The 22,189-nt window shown below is 44.7% G+C and overlaps 1 protein-coding gene across 1 annotated transcript in view; it reads left to right on the forward strand.

Annotated features, from left to right (window-relative positions):
* Window positions 1–19,939, forward strand: part of Dync2li1 (dynein cytoplasmic 2 light intermediate chain 1) — a 29,094-nt gene extending 9,155 nt beyond the window's left edge. Inside the window, exons 5-13 of the mRNA NM_172256.2 lie at window positions 603–691; window positions 7,243–7,429; window positions 8,476–8,544; window positions 9,090–9,167; window positions 11,616–11,692; window positions 12,017–12,087; window positions 13,587–13,684; window positions 14,080–14,172; window positions 19,672–19,939. Of these exons, the coding sequence (NP_758460.1) occupies window positions 603–691; window positions 7,243–7,429; window positions 8,476–8,544; window positions 9,090–9,167; window positions 11,616–11,692; window positions 12,017–12,087; window positions 13,587–13,684; window positions 14,080–14,172; window positions 19,672–19,734 (825 nt within the window). The 3' untranslated portion in view covers window positions 19,735–19,939. The remainder of the gene's footprint in view (window positions 1–602; window positions 692–7,242; window positions 7,430–8,475; window positions 8,545–9,089; window positions 9,168–11,615; window positions 11,693–12,016; window positions 12,088–13,586; window positions 13,685–14,079; window positions 14,173–19,671) is intronic.
* Window positions 19,940–22,189: the final 2,250 nt, after the last annotated feature.

Consider the following 22,189-nt stretch of genomic DNA (forward strand, 5'->3'; position numbering starts at 1 on the left):
ACTGCATGGCTACTTAGCCTTGTCAATCCTCTCTTAGCTGAAGAGTCTTCCAAACTGAAAAGCACACTAGCCTTACCCCACACACACCCTCCACAACTGTCATCACCAATGGTAGCCTCTTGGGTTCCTCAGGGAACAGTCTTGCCTGGGCCTAGGTTTTGCTCAGGTCTTACCTGTGCAGCCCACTCATTTGTGAGCACCTGTACTTTACATCAGAATGCTCTCATTCACTGTCATGTGTCCATCGAGAACCCCGAGCGTGCACAACTGAATTATAACTAAATTTTATTTCAGTGTATATTTCATATGCTATTGTTATTTATGAAGGGGAGCACTGTGAGTATCTTCTACTAGGTATAAACAGAGTTGGTGTTTATTTTCACAGGAAAGCGTTTATCTCTGACAGCTCCTTTGTTCTGTAGAATGCATTTGATGTATTTCAAGGTGTGAAGAGAGGAAGGAAAAAGTTTCAAGAAAAAAGAAAGGGTTCATGAGGGCTGAATATTTTGTACCTATAATTATTACTGCTAGGTGCTAGTAAAGTATAGCAAAACACTTAAAGCTTAAAATTGAATATTTTTAAACCCTCTGCTTTCTTTCAGCCAAAAGACATTGCTCACTTTTGGGAACTGGGTGGAGGAACCTCCTTGCTGGACTTAATCAGCATACCAATCACAGTCGACACCTTAAGGTGAGCGAGAGTCACGGGTTTCCAGGGGCCAGGTTTATAGTGTCTGGGGTGACCACAGCCCCTTTCTTCCCATGAGCTGGGACTATAGTGCTTCCAGAGAAGTCTTGAAAGAGCCGAGGCTCCTGCCAGGGCTGAGTGAGGCGCTCGCTGCCAGCAATGTGCTTTACAAGCCTGCTAGCGGGAAAAGTGTCCAGTAGGATTTGGGTGATGAATTCATTTTCAGAAGTATGAAAAGCTTGATTCTTTCCACTCGATCTTAGTGTGAGTTAACTCAGCCATGGGATTTGTCTCAGCTGGCTGGTGTCAGTCTCCCGTGGAGTTTAACGCACTAATGTCACTGGCCTCCATCCAAAGGATGCTTGTGTTGAAGAGAGGTCTCTCTACTGAATCAGAACCCAGGGGTAAACCCCAAACCCACAGATGCTCCCACGCATTGGCCATATCAGATGTGGAAACTTGTGACATTTCTGTGCTGCTGGGACCTGATCTTAGCCAAGAAAAAAATACGTTAAATCTGGAATACTTCTTACTAGAGACTGGCACAAACCATTGCTGTTGCCTAAACCTTTACAGAGGACCTCGCAAGTATTTGTCACACTTCAGGCGTGAAGAGCCCTAGGGACAAAATCATGTCTTCTTTGCAAGACAGTTGCTTTTCTCATTCATAGAACTTTATTCTCATTTGTTTTGAGACAGGGTCTGGCAATATTGCCCCAGGTAGCTTCGAACTCACAGAGATCCACCTGACTGTCTTCTGAGTACAAGGATTAAAAGCATGCAGTATCATGCATGCGTGTGTGTGTGTGTGTGTGTGTGTGTGCGTGTGTGTGTGCGCGTGCGCGCGCGCGCTTAGCTGTGCATGTATGTCTGTGTGGGTGAGTGTGTGTGTGTGTATGTGTACTTGTGTGTACATACATACATGTGCATGTGTGCATGCACACGTGTGGGGTATGAGTGCCCATGGTTGTGGAGCTCAGAAGAGAGCACCGGCTCTCCCAGAGCTGGAGTTACAGTAAGGCGTCCAGTATGGCCTGGGGCCCCACAACTGGACTGTTTTCACCAGCAGGCTTCCTCTTGGGCTTTGCAGTGGGGAGCAGGCTGGATGTCTCAGCTGCTGTTCAGTAGGTGCTGGAATCCTGAAGTGGAGTTGCTAGCAAGAGTGAGAGGAAGCAGAGAGCCAGCTTCCTTCTTCATGCCTTAGATAGGCGGCCAGTAGATGATGTGGCCCAGATTAAAGGGAGATCTTCCCACCTCAGAGATTCAGATTTTAAAAAATCTCTCACAAGCATATCCAGCCACTTGGGTTTTAGTTCATTCCAGTTGTGGTCAAGTTGACAACTAAGAAGTCACCACAGACTCCATTGGACAGAACTAAGTTTCCATTTGTAAGGTTTTCATAGCTTCTGGGACCCCATCTGGTGCAGACCCGTGCAGGTCCTGTGCATGCTGCCTCAGTCTCTGAGCTCATGTGTGCACAGGACCTGTTGATTTAGAGGACCTTGTTTCCTAGGTGTCTTCCAGCCCCTCTGGCTCTTACAGTCTTTCTGCCTCCTCTCCAGCAGGGTTCCCTGAGCCCTGAGAGAGGAAGCATTCAATAGAGACAGTGGGGTTAAAGCTGAGTGGTCCCAGGACTCTGGTTCTCAGCATGTGTGGCTGTGGATCTCTGTTCCTGTCTCTGATGTGGCTGAGCACTACTGATCTGTGAGGGCAGCGGAGTGTTCTTAGTAGTCACTAAATTGCTGTATTCTTTTAGTGGAACACAAGTGTTTAGTTTTATCCAAGGTCCCTAAGCTAGCTAGTGTCAGGTTCTTGGTTATGCAAGCATTGTTGGGTGTGGTTCCCTCTTCTGGAGTGGCCCTTAAATGAAGTCAGATCTCGGTTGTTTCCTCTCACAAGCCTTGTGCACCATTTGCACCAGCACATCTTGTAGGCGGGACACTGTTGTACACAGAAGGGTTTGTAGCTGAGTTGGTGTGTACGTTTCTCCTTCAGTAGTGCGCAGAGTACCTTGTTGTTCCAAAGACGCTAGCCCACAGGGGTGAAGGCTCTGTGTAGTCACCAGCTTGATTTCTCTGTGCTCAGTGTGTTGTGTAGATGTTGCCTTTAGCAGTGGGGCCTTGTTGCCAGTTTGTGGAGAGCAGCCTTGACAACAGCCTAGGTTGTTTGGGGATTGGAATGGAGCCCCTTTGGCCAACAATTTAATTAGGTGTAACCTGTTCCCAGTACTGGAAGCTTCATTTGGTGACAAGATGCTCAGTTAGGCTGTGTATATACATGGAGGCCCTTCAGTTAGGCTGTATATATACATGGAGGCCCTTCAGTTAGGCTGTGTATATACATGGAGGCCATTTAGTTAGGCTGCGTATATATATGGAGGCCCTTCAGTTAGGCTGTATATATACATGGAGGCCCTTCAGTTAGGCTGTGTATATACGTGGAGGTCCTTCAGTTAGGCTGCATATATACATGGAGGCCCTTCAGTTAGGCTGTGTATATATATGGAGGCCCTTCAGTTAGGCTGTGTATATACGTGGAGGCCCTTCAGTTAGGCTGTGTATATACACGTGGAGACCCTGCGATTCTGCTTATAAATACCTTTTCCCTGGGACATTAGTTGTTGAGGGGGTGTTGTTTGTTTGGTTTGGTTTGGTTTTCTTTTATTTTGTTTTGGCTGGTTGGTTGGTTTGTTAAGAAAAACTTACAGCTACATAGTTTTACATTTGACGTTGTTGTTGTTGTTGTTGTTATTGTTGTTGTTGTTCCTTACTTTCTTTCTTCCCTTCCGCTGCTTCTTCCTCTTCCTCTTTCTTCTTCCTCTTCCTTTTCCTTCCTCCCACTTTTTTTTCTCAAACAGGATTTCTCTGTTTGAGGTAGTCTTAGCTACCCTGGAACTCTGTAGACCAGACTGGCCTTGAACTCAGAGATTTCCTCTGCCTTCGGAGTGCTGCAATCAAAGGTGTGCACGGCCACTGCCGGGCTCTTGAATGGACTTAAGCAAAGCTTCCTAGGAGGTAGCACTTTGTAGTTGACCATTGAGAAGAGGCAGTAAGAGTGGAGATGGGGAGGGTGGGGAGGAGCTAAGAGCCCGCTGCCACCTTGTGTTGCCAAGAGGCAGGAAGGCTGCAAGCAGAAGCCCACTTCTGCCTGTACTAGGACAGACTTGTATACGACTAGGACAGACTTGTGTACGACTAGGCCAGACAGACTCGTGGAAATTCGGGTTTCTACAGGAGGTGAAAACTTTCCATGTTTCTTTAATACCTCACTGTGTGGGGTCTGACATGTCCTTAGGCTCCAGGACAGCTGGAGCCAGCTTTGGGAGAGAGGAAGGACCCGGTTGTAATGAATTAGGCCCAGGTCTGGGTCCAAAGTTGGGTGCGGTTAGTGAGGATCTTCCTTCCTGTAGTTGAACCACAGAGAGTTTTTAAACTGGAATTAGTTTAACACATAATTTTCTTGTTTAGGGCAAACCCCAGCACATTGAGAAACTGACATATTGTCACATGCAATTAGATATTGTTTACCCTTGACATAATGTTCATAGAGCAGACTTTGGTTTGTAAGGGTCCACAGTTCGCTGAAGAATGGCTCCCCGGACTCAAATCGTATGTAAATGCAACGAGTGTTTTATTCTGCACAAGTCCCACATGCTGGGCTCTCCCATTCATTGCCAAGATAGAAAGACACCCAAGTGAGCTCACAGTCCGATTTAAAGCACATTAGGGAATTCCAGGGTAGGTGACCTCCATGCTAATCTGCTGGGACCATCTCTACAGACATTCCATTACTGGGGTGTGGGGGCTGGAAACTTGCTGGGGAGGTCTGGAAACTGTTACTGAGGAAGTAGCTGAGGAAGTCTGGACACTGCCGCTGACCCATTGTCCTTGCCTCAGGCCAGGTGGCAGGGGCGGCTTCTGAGGCCTGGACTGCATGGACTTGCCCAGTTCTTGGAAACAGAAATTTAGGCCTCGTCTCCGTAACTGCCCACTTGAAGCCTGGCATGGAGTCGGCCTAGCCCTCTCAGATTAACTTGCAAAAGAACATTTCCTGTGGACCAGTCTCACTTTAAGAATTTTTAAGCTGTTTACTTAGCTAACATTTTCCATAAAGAAGGGACAGAGAGACACAGTGCTAGAAACAAAATGTTAGGTAATCTGTCCCTGTCCTGCCTGCTTTCAGGGTTAAAAGTGATTTTTATGTTGTACTATTTGACCATAGTAAAAAGGTTATGACCGTCTTATAAAACAGAACCAAACTATGATACGCTAAAGCTCTAAGAGTAAAATTAGTTTCTTTACTAGTACATATTTAGTATATGAGTCTTTAGAGAAGCAGACTGTTTATAAACTTAATTAGGTGACATAGAAAGACAGTAATTTTACAGATATGTTTGCTATTAGTATCTAAAGTATCCTTACTAAATTGAGACCATGGGCACAGAATTTAGATATTGTTTTGTATGCATTACCCAAAATAGCTGGTTTGACTGACCCCACAAAAAACCTGAATAGCATCATTTTTATCTCCTAGCAGAATATTTGCCTGTTGAGTAAGAATGTTGGCTCTGAGTCGGGCGTGATGGTGCACAGATGGGACGCCAGCACTTGGGAGGCAGAGGCAGGCGCATCTCTGTCAATCCCAGGGCTGCCTGGTCTACAGAGTGAGCTCCAGAACTGCTGGGCCTACACAGAGAAACAGAGAAACTTTGTCTCAAAAAAAAATTGTTGGCCATGATTAAATGTCTACATACTTATTCTGACCATTTTCTAAAGCATTCGTGTGTGTGTGTGTGTGTGTGTTTGTGTGTGTGTGTGTGTGTGTGTGTGTTTCAGTTGGCTAAAATATACACAACATAACATCTCCCACTGATGTACGTCTTGGTGAGGTCTTCTGCGGCTTTGAGCACATGTCCACGGTTGTACAGCCAGCACATGTCCACGGTTGTACAGCCAGCACTACCACATTCATTCCTAGGACTTCGTGGTCTTCCTGCAGGAAAGTTCCTGTGGGCTCTTAGCAGTTTGACTCCATGGTGTCTTATATAATGAGGTCATGGAGTATTTGCCTTTTTGTAGTTTATTTAACTTAGTATAATGTCCTCAAGGTCATAGTATAGCATGTGTTGAACTTCCCTCCTTTGTAATAGTGCGCAATGCTTCACCATCTGTATATCCTACGGTCTGTTCACCCATCAATCCGTCCATGGACTTTTGGGCTGTTCTGCCCTTTGGCTATCGTGGATGCCGCTGCCATGAACACTGATATCCACATCCTGTTTCAGTCGTAGCTTCCCCCTGGGCATAGTGGCTCGTGCCTATAATCCCAGCAGTCTGGGACCTAGGCAAGCAGATGGTTCAAGGCCAACCTTGGCTACATAGTAAGTTCCAGAACAGCCAGGGCTACAAGGTCTCAAAACACAAATAACAAATATTCTTCAGAATTTGGGCATAGACCTGGAAATGGAATGTTGAACCACGTGGTGTTTCTGTTGTGTTGTTTCAGGAACGCCACACTGTTTTCCAAAGCTGCTACACTGTTTTATACCCTTGATGCACAGTTAAATTTTCTGTATTCTCAGCAGCACTTACTTCCTATGTCTTTTCTTAGATAACAGCTACCCTAACGGCTGTGAGCACACTCTCATTTTGACAACTTTCTAATAATTGAAATTGTTGAGCATTTTAAAAAATTTTATGTGTAGTGTTGTTTTGCCTGCATGTTATGTGTATCTGTGTACCACATGCATGCAGTACCTACAGGGGCCAGCAGAGGGCGTCAGAACCCCCTGGAACTAGAGTCATAGACGCTTGTAAACCAGGGATTGAACCTTCTGAGCCATCTCTTCAGTCCTCAAGCATCTTTTCATGTGCTTCTTGGCCAACAGCTATCTCTTTGGAGTTATTGGAATCTATTTTTAAATGGGTTGTTTTGTTGTAGAGTTTAGATTTAGATTTATGTTTAATGTGTAGGAGTGGAGCCCACTGTCTGTGGTGATGGCAGTGTCCTCTGCTAATCAGAGCCGTGTTTTCAGAGAGAGAGAGAAGTATAGCTGGAAAACAGACGACTTTGATTTAAAAGCACTTTTCCAGCTTACTAGTTATATAAATAAGCGCTTCTAATTTCAGATCCATAAAACAGGCATCAGCACATCTAGGGAAACTGCCTAGAAAAAGCTTAAGCAAGCCCGCTGGCTTCCCAGTAAGGCTTGTCAGTGTGTCCATTCCCTTCCGTATACATTGCATTGCTGCTGACCTTGGCACTGAGATTTTTGCTCCTTTTCTGTGGAGCACCAGGTAAAGTCAGGTCTAAATGTGGCATCATCGGACCATTCGCGTTCAGCTTCTCTGTCTGAACTGCATCGTTCTTAGCTGTCATACTGAGTACCAGTAGGAAGGACCAGAGTACACAAGGCTCTAAGTGAGCTCTCACTCCGTCTTGGAATAATGGCATGCTGGGTTTTGTAACTATATTAGATAAATTTCAGGACATTTCACATCTCAAAACAGTTACCACGAGGAATCTCTTTGTTTACAGCTGTTTTATCTCTTTAGGACATTTTCTATTGTTCTTGTTTTGGATCTTTCCAAACCTAATGATCTTTGGTCAACCATGGAAAATCTGTTGCAAGCCACAAAAAGCCATGTAGACAAGGTGATAATGAAGCTGGGCAAGACAAGCTCCAAGGCTTCGGCCGAGATGCGGCAACGAATGTGGAGCGTGGTGCAGAAGGACCATCCGGTGAGCTTCCCGGTTTGTTCTGGCCTCAGTGCCACACCGAGTAGAGACAGTACCTCAATGCAGCTTCTTTCATTTTCTGCATGACTTAAAATGTGTTTGATGTAAATGAACTGGTTTACTGGAAAATTACAGCAATTTCATAAACCTCAGAAAGAGCCAGAGAAGGGGAAGACGCTGACGTCTCCTCGTCAGACATCTGCCGTGTTCACTGCGATGAACCTTACCATAACTCAAGAGAAAGGGAGTTTTAGAGCAGAGTTCTGACACTGATTGTATAATCTTTGTAAAATGAAGATGAAAATCCGGGTTGAACTGGGAGAGGCTGGCTGAAGCTACGGACTGAAGCAGGAGCTGAGAGTCAGCTGCCTCCCCAGCAACAGGCGTCTGCATTCATTCAGTGGCTGTCATGTGACACCCCCCCCCCCCCCCCCCCGCCGCCATCCCCAAACTATCAAGTCCTAGAGTTGCTGTGGTGGCAGCACAAGGTTTTAGATACAGTTGGAATGTCATCATCTAGAAAACTAAGAGAAGCATTTCCTAGTGTCCATAGTTTGTGCGCCTGTGTCTTACAAAGTATCAGGACCAAATTCAGCCAAGCAGCACGCACTTTACATAAATGAGAAGCCCCTTAAAGATGATGTCCTTGTAGGGAAGCCCAGCAGTAGCCGGGTGGAGCACTCAGGAGGCAGAGGCAGGCATGTCAGAGTTCGAGGCCAGCCTGGTCTACAAAACAAGTTCCAGGACAGCTAGGGCTACACAGAGAGAGTCTGTCTTGGAAAACAAAACAAACAAACAAACAAACAAACAAACAAACCAGAGTAGCAGACCACAAAAGTGAATGGGCGCCATGGTGTTATGACAATTGCCATTTCTGGCTTCACACTTAAAATATAGCACAAAGTGAAAGTTAATATCATAGCAAACTCTATTTCAGAAAATATGGTCAACATCAATGACGAGAGTAAAAGGTGTTTTCTGAAGTAAACAGAAATTCCTGAGGACATAGCAATACACAACTATAATCAAGTATATCTGTTTATTAACAGGACCGGGAATTAATTGACCCATTTCCAATACCTCTGGTCATTATTGGAAGTAAATATGATATTTTCCAGGTAGGTGCTTCTATGTCTAGCTGTTCATGGGGCATGTGTAGCTATGCTTTTATGGGAAAATGATGAAATAAGAACAGTACCTCTGGAAGGGACCAGCTCAGAGACATCCATGTAAAAGATGTTAGAAAGGACGGTATGATGAGGACATCCCAAGGAGTTCAGGAAAATGAGCCCATTGGTTAGAACGGGGCGAGGCAGAAAACTTAAAAACAAATCTTAGCACTGAGGGATAAGATTTACTCCCCAACTGTAAACTGAAGAAAGTAGGAAATTAGTTTCTTCTTATCTTGGCTTGTCAGGGAGTCCTTAGGGTATTGCGCAGGATGAAATGTGTGCTTATATCTGGACTCTCTGAAGCCAAGCGTTTAAACAGATCTGATAGCAGTAGGAGACGGCGGCTTGTTCAGTCTCTCCAGATGTGAACGTGGAGGTGACCGAGCCGGACTCCTCAGGGTGGGGATTTAAAAACAAATAATGTGTTTCTCCCCAAGTGAGCTGTTGAGTCCTCTGGCTTATTTTTTCCTTGTAATGATTTTCTTCCACAGGATTTTGATCCTGAGAAGAGAAAGGTGATATGTAAGACCCTGCGCTTTGTGGCACATTACTACGGAGCCTCGCTGATGGTCAGTGCCTCCCTGCCCTCTGGGTGTGTGGAGAAAGGAGCGGGCTGCCCAGATGGGAATAATAGAGACCTGAGCTCGCCCTGCCCCTTTCCTTCTCACTTCCAAAGCTCTGCTTAGACAGGGCCCCTGCAGAGCCCTCTGCCCATGGCCTCCCCACCTTCCACGGCTTGTGTCTGTAAGCCCAGGCAAGCTTCAGAGATATGTTGGTGTGTTCACACATTTTTATTTTTGTCTTCAAGAATTAGAATCTATATTCCTTCAATGGAAGGGCCCGGGAGGAGGGGGGCAAGGGCGGGATTTTAATAAGATGGTGTTTTATGTAAAAGCAATGCTGGTATAGAGGTTAAAATCATGAATTTTGGAGTCGAGCTGCCCAGGTCAGTGTCACTGTGACCAACTCCTTGTCAGACAAGGATTCTGGACCAGCCACCTAAGCTTTGCATCCTCTGAGGTAAAAGCAGATGGGAACCGTGCCTGCCTGCTTCGTGAGGAGGGGTGCGGGCCTGAACTGTGGAGCCAGTGAATAAATAGCCCACCTCAGGAGACGGATGCATGGGGCAGGAAGTGCTCAGGTCCAAGGCGGCCTGAGCGTCTCAGAAACAACCCGAAAAGCACAGGGTTGTAATGATCTTCCGAGGTGGGCCAGACTTTGCTGGTTATCCTTTAAACAAAAGATAAAATGTAAAACTATTTTGCTGAAAAATACTACCTTAATTTCTGAACTGCTTTTGCTAGGCAAACTTAAAATGTTTGCACGTTAAAAGAGTAATTGTGGGAATTAAAATACTCTACCTTTTCTGAGCCTCTATAATGAGACCCTGTCTCAAAAACAAACAAAACAAACAACAACAACAAACAAGGCTATCTTAGCTGTTGAATAAATAGTTGGTGGTTTGCTTTCCTGAGTCAAAGTGCTCAAAGAGAGTAGAGCCCCAGGGCAGGGTGGAGCCTGTTGCTGCCCCAGCTGAACGAGCTCTGTATTCTGTGTATGTTCAATATCTATGCATTTAGAGCACTTCCCATTTCTTTATGTGTTCTCTTTACCTTCTTAGCCTGAGCTCTGTCTGCCTATACGTCAGGCTTTGGAAAGTCTTTTTGCCATTTTGAAAAGAACCAGTGGGGAGGAAGTTTCTAGTTCATTCATTTCTGCTAATGAGTGGAGAGGAGCACCTCCGAGGGTGGGAGGGGTGGCTCTGGGGAGGACACGGGGAGGAAGGGGAACGAGGGGAGGGGGAGGTGGGGGAGACGGGGGGGGGGGGGGCGGGGGAGGGGTTCCCAGCACTGAGCTGACTCAGGAGCACCAGCAGGAGTGGAGGGAGGGGTTTGAGAGGCAGCAGATGGTGAGATGAGTTGGTGAGAAACCTTGAGTGCTCTCCCACCCCTCGACCCTGAGAAACATTTGTGCTTAGGCTTGCTCCTCGCCCCTGTGGTAAAAACAAAATATTACAAAATTACATAGTTTAAAGCAATAACAATATATTATAATGTAACAAATATATAATTTCTTAGTAAAACTAAGTACAACAATCTTTTTTAATTAAAAAAATCCCTATTTTACATATCACACGATAAACATGATCATTATTAAATTCTTTGTTTTAAATGAATGTGTCTGACCTTTGTGAGCCCTTGTGTACTGTACTTCCTCTGTGAGCCTATTCTTACACCAGAGTCAGCGTTGTCCTGTGGACCTGCCATGGGAACCAGAAAGTTGCCATCTTTGCTTTATAAGTATTTCATTTCACTTCATACATCTGAGCCATTCTCCTTTGCCTTTGAATAGCAAAGTATTTAGAAGGCAAACAGTGACTGACCATCTGTGGAGGACACACAAACACACACACACTTCCTGCTTACTCAAGAGTCAGAGCCTAACTCTTGGTGGCAGGCACCCCCTTCACCATCCTGGGGTGCTGCAATTTGGCTCTCTTAGATCTACCCAGGAGAAGATTCAGAAATTGCCTACCCCCCAGCTCTGCAGGCAATTAAAAAAAGAAGCTAAAAAAAAATCAATTCAGGGAGTGCCGGTGTGACTGTCCCCGCCTGCAGCTGTCACAGTTACTTTTATATATGCTTCTCCCTATCTAACTGACCCAGTTAGATTGGGGGACATTTTCTTTTAGAACATTAAGAATGTTTGTGTTAACACACACCGCAAACATTTCAGGCAAACACTAATGTACAAATTAAAAACAAATTCTGATGATGGAAATTGGTGAGATGATTGGTGAGCTCTCTGGGTCCTTCCTGGATCACGCACTCATGAACTCGGTACCGAGGCAAGCTGATCCAGGTTGCCTTAGTCAGCCTCTGTTTTGTCGACTCAAATATACATGTTTTGAGGAAAAGAAGTTGTAATTCTCTGGCCAGTTGTGCTTGTTTAAAGCTGTGTTTTTTACTGTTAGAGGATGAGAGAGCAGAGTGTAATTTATCTCATTTGTTTCTAAGTTTACCAGCAAGTCAGAAGCTCTGTTACTGAAGATACGCGGTGTTATCAACCAGTTGGCATTCGGTATTGATAAAAGGTATTGGTAAATATTTTCCAATCAGTTCCCCCTGTTCCCTGGCTTCTGTATCTCCCTCCACCTTACCACTTTCCTGTGCTTATGATTGTCTTCTGTTCATTTTAAATGGAGTTGGAAGTTTTTGCATGTGTCTTCTCTGACTTTGTTCTTTCTCATGGTTTGAGCTGACTATGGTGTTAGTCTGTCACAACCAATGGTACTGGTCCATTTGGGTCAATGCTCTCATCCATGACTTAGATAAAATGTGGCCTTTGTATTTATACTAGAACGTGGCAGCATATTTAACTGGTGAACTAAATTACAATCTTTTTCTTTGCCATACAGCAAATCAATATGTGTGGATCAAAATAAGCCACTGTTTATCACAGCAGGACTGGATTCTTTATGTCAGATAGGTTGGTGAACTTATTAATATTGCTTAATCTTTTTAAATTGCTTATTGATTTTCTCTTCCTGCCTCCTTGGTCTCCAGCACACCACCATTTCTGGCTTCATTTCGTAACAGTTATTTCATAAGCATTCATTTGTATCCCCAGAATTGAGGAAGCTCCCAGCACATTGACGTACTTGTGATAGAAGGCAGGGCACTGCGTGGAGAAGTAAGAGCCAGAACTGAGACGTGGCTCAGAAATTAGAAGTACTTGCTGCTCTTCCAGAGGACCCAAGTTTAGTTTCCAGCACCAGTGTTGGATACACACACACACACACACACACACACACACACACACACACATACACTCAAGTAGGGAATCAATACTTTCTAACCAAAATGATAAGGGAACCCTTGAAGGTTAATAGTTGAACATTTTGGGGGACAATAAAGATGTTAGAAAGGATAAAAATCTCAGGTTATAGATCAAAAATTGCCAGAAAGTGACTGAATTTTTTAATTTTTTCAAATTAACTTAAATATTCAAGTTATAAATATATTATCCTCATTAAAATAGTAGGGACAGGGACTGTAGCTCAGTGGTAGAGTGCCTCAAATGAGTGAGGTCCTCGGTACAACCCAGCACTTTGAGGGGGAAGAGGGAGATGAATCTCGTGTGTGGTATGTGCGTGTGCATGTGTGTGTGTGTGCACGTGCGTGTGTGTGCATGTATGTGCATGTGTGTGGTGTGGTGTGTGTGTGGTGTGTGTATGGTGTGTGTGTGTGTGTGTGTGTGCATGTATGTGTGTGTGCACGTGTGTGCATGTGTGCATGTATATGCATGTGTGTGTGCATGCATATATGTGTGCATGTATGTGTGTATGTGCATGTATGTACATGTGTGTGCGTGCACTTGTGTGTGTGGTGTGTGCATGTATGTGTGTGTGTGTGTGCACTTGTGTGTGTGTATGCAGGATCCCTCACACACCTCTCTGGTACTCTGCATTTATACACGTGTATATGGTGTAGAAACTTTACCAGTCTGCATTATTGAACTCAGTATACTTTAGTGGGTTTTCAATGTATATTCTGCTTACAGTTCTAATTAATATTTGAACTCTTTCCTGGTTATGGAACATAGCCATACATACTGACAGTTTATTCTCTATAGTAATGAACTTCTGGGCAGTGATCGGTTTTACGTAAAATGGATGGCGCTGCTGTATGAAGCCTTTACCATGAGCACATGCGTATTTCTATTGTGAACACTGAGACCTGGAATTACTGTGAACAGGGCACAGATACCAGTGTAGGGAGTGGGAGTCAGAGTTATAGCTCACCGTTATGTCTTGCTGCCTCTGTTTCCAGTACAACCACCAAGATAGCACAATCATAATAGTGTCTGTAATGTGGAGATGGAAAGCGAGAGACCTAGGACTAGTGCTTTAATAAACAGCATCTGCTTGTTAATAGTTTACAAAAATTGAATCTTTGTAGTCAATTGAGGTAAACTTTCAATTTTAGGGTCTCCTCCTGTTCCTGACAGTGACATTGGAAAACTTCAGGCCCACTCACCTATGGAGCTGTGGAAAAAGGTGTATGACAAGCTCTTCCCACCAAAGGTACATGTTCTTCATTGCTGGGAAGCTATCAGCTGTGACCGGAAATGCCCAAAGGCCTGTTCTGATAACTCCATCTCTCTCTCATGTTCCAAAATGATGAAATGTTTGCTAAAACTGTTGTAGACAAAGCACCATGAAGATTAATAGCTGAGTAAGACATGGCCCCTGTCCCTTCCATACAGGGTTCTCTGGCTGTTAGAAGACGGAGACACCTGACCCTGGCTGGAGGTGGGGAGCACGGGTGTGTTTGAGGTAGATTTCTGAGAGTCTGACGGAAGCTGTAAACAGCAAAGCGCTCTCGATGCCACGCTGATGGAGCTCAGCCTCGTAGACAGATAGTGACTATGGCAATGTGGGCTGTGGGCGTGAAATGACTTGGGAAACTGTAATTTCAGAGTACCGGCACCCTGAAGGCGGTCCAGGACCCAGCCCGAGACCCGCAGTATGCAGAAAGCGAAGTCGATGAGATGAGGGTTCAGAAGGACCAGGTATTTCCAAACCCAGTTTCACCAAAATATAGTATTCATCTGTAAATTCATACATTTTCATAATTTCTTACTTGCAAAATCATCTCAGTATTATATCTATCTGTATAGAAAAAATTCTGATATGCATATAAAAGAAACTTGAAAATCACCCACCACTCCACCACCCAAAGGAAATGTAAATATTTACACAGACCCTTTTCCAGTGTTCCAGTTTACTTGATGTTAAGATGGGTCCTAGCTCCCACGCTTGCTTGGGGAGACACTTAAGACACTCCTGTTTTAAGAGTCTTTGAGCGCTTTTGTTTCTCATTCGGTCATTAGACATGGTTATTCTTTCCTTGTCCTAGGAAAGTTACCTTGTCCAGTTAAGGACTCTACCCTGTCAGGCCAAGCTACATAGGCACACCTGACAGACTCTAGGATCTCTGAAGAAAGTGCTTAGAAGTAGACACGGCAGGATAGCCCCATTTCAGTATCAAATCTTACAAAAGCATGTAACTGTTGGTGAGGTCCACCATGACACAAGTAGTGCACATAGATTTTGTCAGCCCTCCTTTTACTGTGATAGCATAAGATGTCACACCATCTGTCCTTGTAAGAGGATACACTTGTAGAGCACACTGTGCCAGCTGGAAGCATGACCACATCTGGGCAGGTACGCAAAACAATGCCACTCGGACAGTCGCACTGGCACAGGGGTTACTTGGAGACATCCGTCTACTGTCCCAACCCCCAACAGTCCGCTGGGACTGGTGACCAGGGCATTTTTCCTAGCACTCACCCTTAACCCAAGAGGTCCTACATTTAAGTAAACAAAGTGTTTTATTTAAACACATTCCAGACAACTTGATAATATGCTGTGGATATTTAAATGGCTTTTATCTGTAGAGAAGCATGAAGCATAATGTAGGGTAATGAAACGACCTAATGTAACCCTCCTTGTACATGAGCCTTGGCTGGAGAGTTTATTGGCGGTCACCTCCCAATTAGTTTCAAGAGTCAATCATTAACCATTATTATCTGTTTCTATAGCATCGTGACTACTTTAATAAGGTCACATGCACAGGTGTTAGCAATATGCTGACGTATGTGGAACTCTGAACTTACACTTTGGAATTACATCTCCTCTTACTTCATGTTAGATGAAAGTGGGGCATCCATCTTCAACCCTTGTGTTCAGACAACACAACAGAACAGCCAGACTCTCTTAACTGACATAGTCTTTTTAACTCACCTACAAAAATTATAATATCTTCATTTTGCCAGTTTTATTTGTGTTGTCCTATTAGATAAATTGTGTGGACTTCAGATGGCCCATATAGAATCTTCATACAATTTGCACTTTGCTGTAAAAGTTGTGACAGTAATTACCACCTAATGCTTGATTATTTAATTAATATTTGATTCTAAAGATTGATATATAAAGATAGGTAGATAGATGATAGATAGATAGATAGATAGATAGATAGATAGATAGATAGACAGACAGACAGACATGATGGATAGATAGACAGATGGATGATGGATAGATGTTAGATACATAAATAGATGATAGAGATGGAGAGAGAAAATAAAAAGCGATAAGCTTAGGTGAAAGTCTCACCAGCTGTCTAGACTTCTGTCTTGATGTTGCCTCCTCTATCTTTTGATGATTATTGGTTGCTGGGTAGCATTTTCCCCTTGAAAGTAGCATTGAGGTCCTGAGGTCTGAGTTGACACTGGGTGATAGCATATTCATTTAAAAGAACAGAGCTCTGCCGCTTCTGACTTAAACATACTCAGGATTTGCCTCTGGGTGTGTGCGCGTCACTGCTAAAAGCAGCCTGCAGGCTCTCAGGCCCGTCTGGACTGACTAATCTGACACCTCGCACCCAGGACGTGCTTATTGCTCTTCCGGGGGTGAGATGCCATCCTGTATCATCAAATAACATCACTGGACTTGACCTTCCTCTCGTCTCCTTCCCTACCCCAAACTGCAACTGTTAGGCCTGGAACAGAAAGTGGTCCCCACTCACATGTGTGCGGTGAAGTTAGAGCATGGCATGAAGCTTAGGATGGAGAAGCAAGCTCAGGAATTCCATTCAGATCTGCCAGCTTCCATGGAGGTACCTTTCTATAAATAGCCCCCCAGTGTAGGGGCGGCACCCCACCACCACCGACCGCAATGCCACATTGGAAGTCTTTGTGATAAAGTACTTCTTTTATGGTAGCTGTTCAAATAAAACTATTTTTAGGAAATGAGAACGTGGAAAGTGCTAGCTTAGTCCCTCATCTCGTCTCAGTATCTTTGTTAAAGGACTATTGTCTTAGTCAGGGTTTCTGTTGCCGCAACAAACCACCATGACCAAAAAGCAAGTTGGGAGGAAAAGGGTTTATGCAGCTTACATTTCCACATTGCTGTTCATCACCAAAGGGAGTCAGGACTGGAACTCAAGCAGGACAGGAACCTGGAGGCAGGAGCTGGCGCAGAGGCCATGGAGGGTGCTGCTTTCTGACTTGTTCTACAAGGCTTCCTCGGTTTGCTTTCTTAGAGAACCCAGGCCCTCCAGCCCAGAGGCGGCCCCACCCACATGGTCTGGGCCCTCCACCATTGAGAAAATGCCTTACTGGATCTCATGGAGGCAGTTCCTCAAGTGAAGCTCCTTCCTCTCTGATGGCTCTAGCTTATTCAAGTTGACACAAAACCACCAGGACAGGAAAAAGATCGTGTTGATGCATGACTTTAATCCTAGCACCGGAGAGCCGTACTCTGCATAGGGGGCTGCAGGCTACACGTTGAGACCATGTCTTTTTAAAAAGGAGATGAGGGAGGGAGGTTTAGGCAAATGATTGCTTTTACTTCTAAGGTCTTCTTGTTTAGCCATAGTTACCTTGTTTAGATCCCAAGTCTGAAACAATCAGCATGCTCCTCGGGCTGCAGTTTTATTAAGCACACTGAGGTCACGTGGTTAGAGAAGAGCGGTGCTACCGTCCTTTGCTGAAGATGCTCTATCATCCATTATAATGTTATTGTATTGTATCATAGAAGCACCGTGCATCATAAAACCATAGACCATGTCTTCAGAGTCTTCAGGGCTTCTTAAGAGAGCAGGGGTGGGTAGGGCTGAGCCTGGGTAGGGGCTTCCTAGTTTTGCTTTTTAATGGCTCTGTAAACAGACACAGAATCGGTATAAAGAAAACTCTACCGTATCTTTCAAACATCGGCTGTACTAAGTTCATCCGATAGCAATATTGAAACTCCTGTGTCTGTTTTTCCTGAATCAATCAAATACACCTTTCCCTTCTTTGGCATGGCCAGGCGACCAGACTCATTCTTTTCTCTGTAACGTTCTATGCAAATTGTATACCACAGCCAGCAAGGAACTGCAAGGCAATAGACTTCCCTTGGTCTTGGTAAGAACAACCAGTCTTTTCCAGTTAAAGACAAAGCTTGCCGTGCCTCTTTCGTAAATTTTGTTTTGTTTTGAGACAGGGTCTAGCTGTATAGTCTTGGCTGGCCAAAAACAAACTATGTAGGCCAGGATGGCCTCAGACATCTAGAGCTCCTCTCTGCCTCCTGAGGGTTGGGATTAAAGGTAGGTGTCACCACACCCAGTTACCTACTTTTTATGAGTTAGCAATCTTCAGTGGTGTAAGTAGAAACTAACTGGCAAACTGGATTGGCATCACTCAAACATAAACCAAGCTGAAGACTGCTTTGGAGTTAGTATCATGAAAGCATTCTAGAGTGTGCGCACAGCTCAGCGTTCTAGAGTGTGCGCACAGCTCAGTTGTAATGACTCAGTTGTAATTAACAACTTAAGCATAACCGTGGAAGATAATCTGTACTTTTTATGAACACAGCAGTGGATTTTGTTTGTAGCAACTGTGAACGTTAGTAACCCCAGCCAGTGGGCAGAGCTCACCTATCCCAGAACAACCACCTTTGTTTATCCAGAACCGTGACACCCTTTGTACAGTTGCTTAGACAGTCACCAGCACACAGGGTGCTCGCCCGGGGATGACCCTTTCCAAAGGCTGCTGCCCATCCCCGGTTTCTCCCACTGCTGTTAGAGATGGAAAAGGAGAGGAACTCTCCCGTCTTCTTCCCACTGTTGCTCCTCTTATGGGGCACATATGTCTACCATTGGTTTCACTAGGCTGCCCAAGGCTGACTGTAATGGACACTGATTTTAGTCAGTCCTTTCTGCAGACAGCTGGATTTCCAGGTGTGGATGCTTTGCAGGGGCATCTGTCCACACCCCGAGCCCTTCACTGTTGCTCTGTTTTGTTTGTTTGTTTGTTTGTTTTGTTTTGTTGATCTTTTTTGATGTGGGGATTTGAACTCAGGTCTTAAGCTCTCAGTACAAGCTCACTTACCCAATGAGCCATCTCCAAAGGCCATGTCTGTTAGTTTCTGTCTTTAAGAAAGCCAGTGGTGGTACATGCCTTTAATCCTAGCAATTGTGAGGCAGAGGCAGGCGAATCTCTGTGAGTCTGAGGCCAGCCTGGTCTACAGAGCATGTTCCAGGACAGCCAGGGGTATGTAGTGACACTGTATCTTGAAGAAACAAAACCAAAAAGTCGTTTTTGTCTTGCTGTGTAGCCCTGGAATTTGCCATGTAGGTCAGGCTGACCTCTGCTGCCTTTGCCTCCCAGGTACTGGAATTAAAGGCATTTGCTACCATAGCTAACACTGCAGTTTGTCTTCTCAGTGATGGGGAAGAAACCCATAGCTAGACAAGCACTCTACTCATGAGCTACATCCCAGTCCTTGAGATCTTACTGTGAAACCTAGGCTGACCTTGAACCTAAGATTCTGCAGCCTGCCTCCCCAGCGCTGGCCTCCAGATATGCACCAACACACCTAACTCAGTATGACAAGTTTCTTCTTTAAATTTTTTTATTATTATTTTATGTGTATGGTTGTTTACCTGCATGTATTCTGTGCACTATATTTGTGCACAGAGCAGAAGAGGGCATTGGATCCCCCGAAACTGCAGTTATAAACATCCGTGAGACACACGTGATGGCTGGACTCACACCCAGGTCCTCAGGAAGATCAGCCTGTGCTCTTGGCCACTCAGCCATCTCTCCAGCCCTAGTAGGACAGCATTTCTAAAAGCAAAAACCACTGGCTTGAAGAACATCTACATCTCAAATACTGATAATTTGCTAACTTCAAACTAACTTTAGGAAAGAGCTGAATGTCACTTTCAAATCTATCTACTTTGAAATCCTCGAAGTATAAGCACCTTGCTTTGCTAATTGAAAAGTTACTTGCATATTCTGTATAGTAAATAATTTTTGTCTGAAATTTTACTAGATTCATCTCTGAGTGATGCTTAGTCTGCCCAGAGTCTCTGGGGGCCATCCTCTAGAAGACAAGCTTTTAGTAGAGTCACAGAGCCGGTCTCAGGAAGCCTTGAGGGTTACAGCCGGAAAGGCTGCACTGTGTGGCCTATGAGCGCTCACCTGAAATTATGTGTTGTCTGAAAGTGATGCAGATCTTTATTTCAGGAACTAGAACACTACAAGAGAAGCTCCTCTAAGACCTGGAAGCAAATCGAGCTGGACTCCTGACCCGCTTCCCTGCTGTGGGCATGGCTTCCTTCCCAATCGAGGAAGATTATTTTCTTACCTTCTGTGGCAACATGTGAAGAAAGTTGAGCATATAACCTGTTAGGGAAAATCTGTTTCTTGTTCTGTTACAACTTTCTGAATGTTCTGAAGTCTTTTAGAAGGAAAATATTCACTATATGTCTGTCATTCTTTTTCAAATAAAAAATTTTTCTATCACCTACTTGCAACATCTAAGTATAAATTTTTTGGTATGTGTAAGTGTTTGCTCTTATTCTTTAGCAATATGAATCAAGGGTGTTTGGTACCAGTTTTTCTTATTTACTTATTTATCCTGTGTGTGTGTGTGTGTGTGTGTGTGTGTGTGTGTGTGTGTGTGTGTGTGCACGAACACACATGCCATGGTATGTTTATGGAGATCAAAGAAAAACTTTCAAGACTCCTTGTACCATTTGGATTCTGGATATCAAACTCAGGGCAGCAGGCTTGGTGACAGATGCCTTTAGCCACTGAGCCATTTTGTTGGCTCTGGTAGCGATTTCATATAAAGGTGGGTGCCCATGTTGGACACCGTCCTTCTGGAAGGTGTACTCAGATGCAGCTGGCAGGAAACCAGGAAGGAGTTCTCTGTTGTCATGGTCTCCCTTCAACAGAGGGGCACAGGAAACAGCTGCAGGTGCGCTTTCCTGATCCTTAAACCCAGACTCCAGCTGCCTGGAATGAGCCACCTCCACCCCCACTTCTCCCCTCATCACCCAGTGAGACTGTCACATTCGCTTTAAATATCACCTTTTAAAGAACAGGCTAGACTTATGGGCTAGCATGTCACTAAGCTGACCAAAACTTCATGAGAGAAGAATTATACCAAGAATGACTCCTAGATGAGCATCGCACGTAAGAAGCCAGTTCTGAGTAAACAGCCACCATCATAAGTCAGGAAAGTGTATTCTTGTAGCCTGCATGGCTCTTCACACACTACAGGCACAGCTTCAAATCAGCAGGTCAGCTAAGAGCAGGAGGGGTGGGGGCCTGTGGGTAGGGAGTCGCCTTTGGGTCATTCTGATGGAGGAGGAGTCTGTTGGCTGTTTGTCTTGCATATGGTTCTGACATTTGGGGATAATGTTCAGCAGATTTATGACAGGTCTGTGCTGTGGAGAAAGCCCTCCTGTGGCCAGCACCTTGATGGCACAAACAGCCCAAGCTATAACAGCAATAGTCGTGTTTGTTCTGGAAGTCGATTTTCTTCTATCACTGTCCATTATGTGACTTGAGACCCTGGCTGTCTCTCGTGGAAAGCCAGGGTGTTTCTAGGGTGCTATCACTAGCATTTAATAGCGTGAAGTCACTCACAATGTCAATTTCCCAGATGTTCCTGAGCTAGAATGAAATTCATCTGCATGTGAATAGCAAAGCCCCTTCCACTTCCTCCTGTCCTCAGCAAGTTGAAATCAGTGACTCCCAAGGAGGCTCCTGAGGGACCCTGTTTGAACTGCTTGAGTAGATTACGTCTCTGAGGCTGCCTATAGCTGATGTGACATACATAATCTGTAAGACATTGTGTAACTATTATACTATAATCATCGGTGTCACCGACCTTTTATAAAAATTGACAATACTATACTGGTAACGTACCGACGCCTCGGATCCTTAAATACAGTTCCGAGCAATAGGCTTCCACGGTGGCTTCCTTCATTCTGTAATGGGAGGCATTTCGAGTGCTATAATTTATCATTCTTTACAAGCTAGGTCGCAGTAACAGGACAAGTTCATGTGCTCTCTCTGAGAGCCTCGCTCGTCGTTACCATGGTAACATCGAGAGAATTAAATTTCAGAGTTGTTCACGAATGACTTGCAGATCAATGAGAAAAATAATCAGTCATTTAGCAGAGAATTCATTTCTAGCAGCCCACACCCATCATTTCATCTCTGGAAGTATGTTCAGTGGACAAGTGTCTGCTCTTATCAGCATCCCGCCCCTCCACAACTCCGGACCATGGGTTCCTGGGGGGGGGGGGGGAGGATGGGGGGGGAAGCACCACTTGACTAGTTTTCTTTTTTTTAAAGATTTATTTATTTATTTTATGTATGTGAGTGCACTGTGACTGTACAGATGGTTGTGAGCCTTCATCTAGTTGTTAGGAATTGAATATTTAGGGCCTCTGCTTGCTCTGGCCAACCCTGCTCCCTCCAGTCAGCCTCATCGCTCTCATTGGCCCCATTCCCTCAGTCCCTGCTCGATCTGGCCCAAAGATTTATTATTATACATAAGTACACTGTAGCTGACTTCTGACATACCAGAAGAGAGCGTCAGATCCCATTACTGGTGGTTGTGAGCCACCATGTGGTTGCTGGGATTTGAACTTAGGACCTTTGGAAGAGCATTGCTCTCACCCGCTGAGCCATCTCGCCAGCCCTTGACTACTGTTCGATGTGGACGTTGCATAGCAGCTGCCCCCCA

The sequence above is a fragment of the Mus musculus genome, chromosome 17 (genome assembly GCF_000001635.26).
Source record: "Mus musculus strain C57BL/6J chromosome 17, GRCm38.p6 C57BL/6J".
In the NCBI taxonomy this organism is placed as follows: Eukaryota; Metazoa; Chordata; class Mammalia; order Rodentia; family Muridae; genus Mus; species Mus musculus.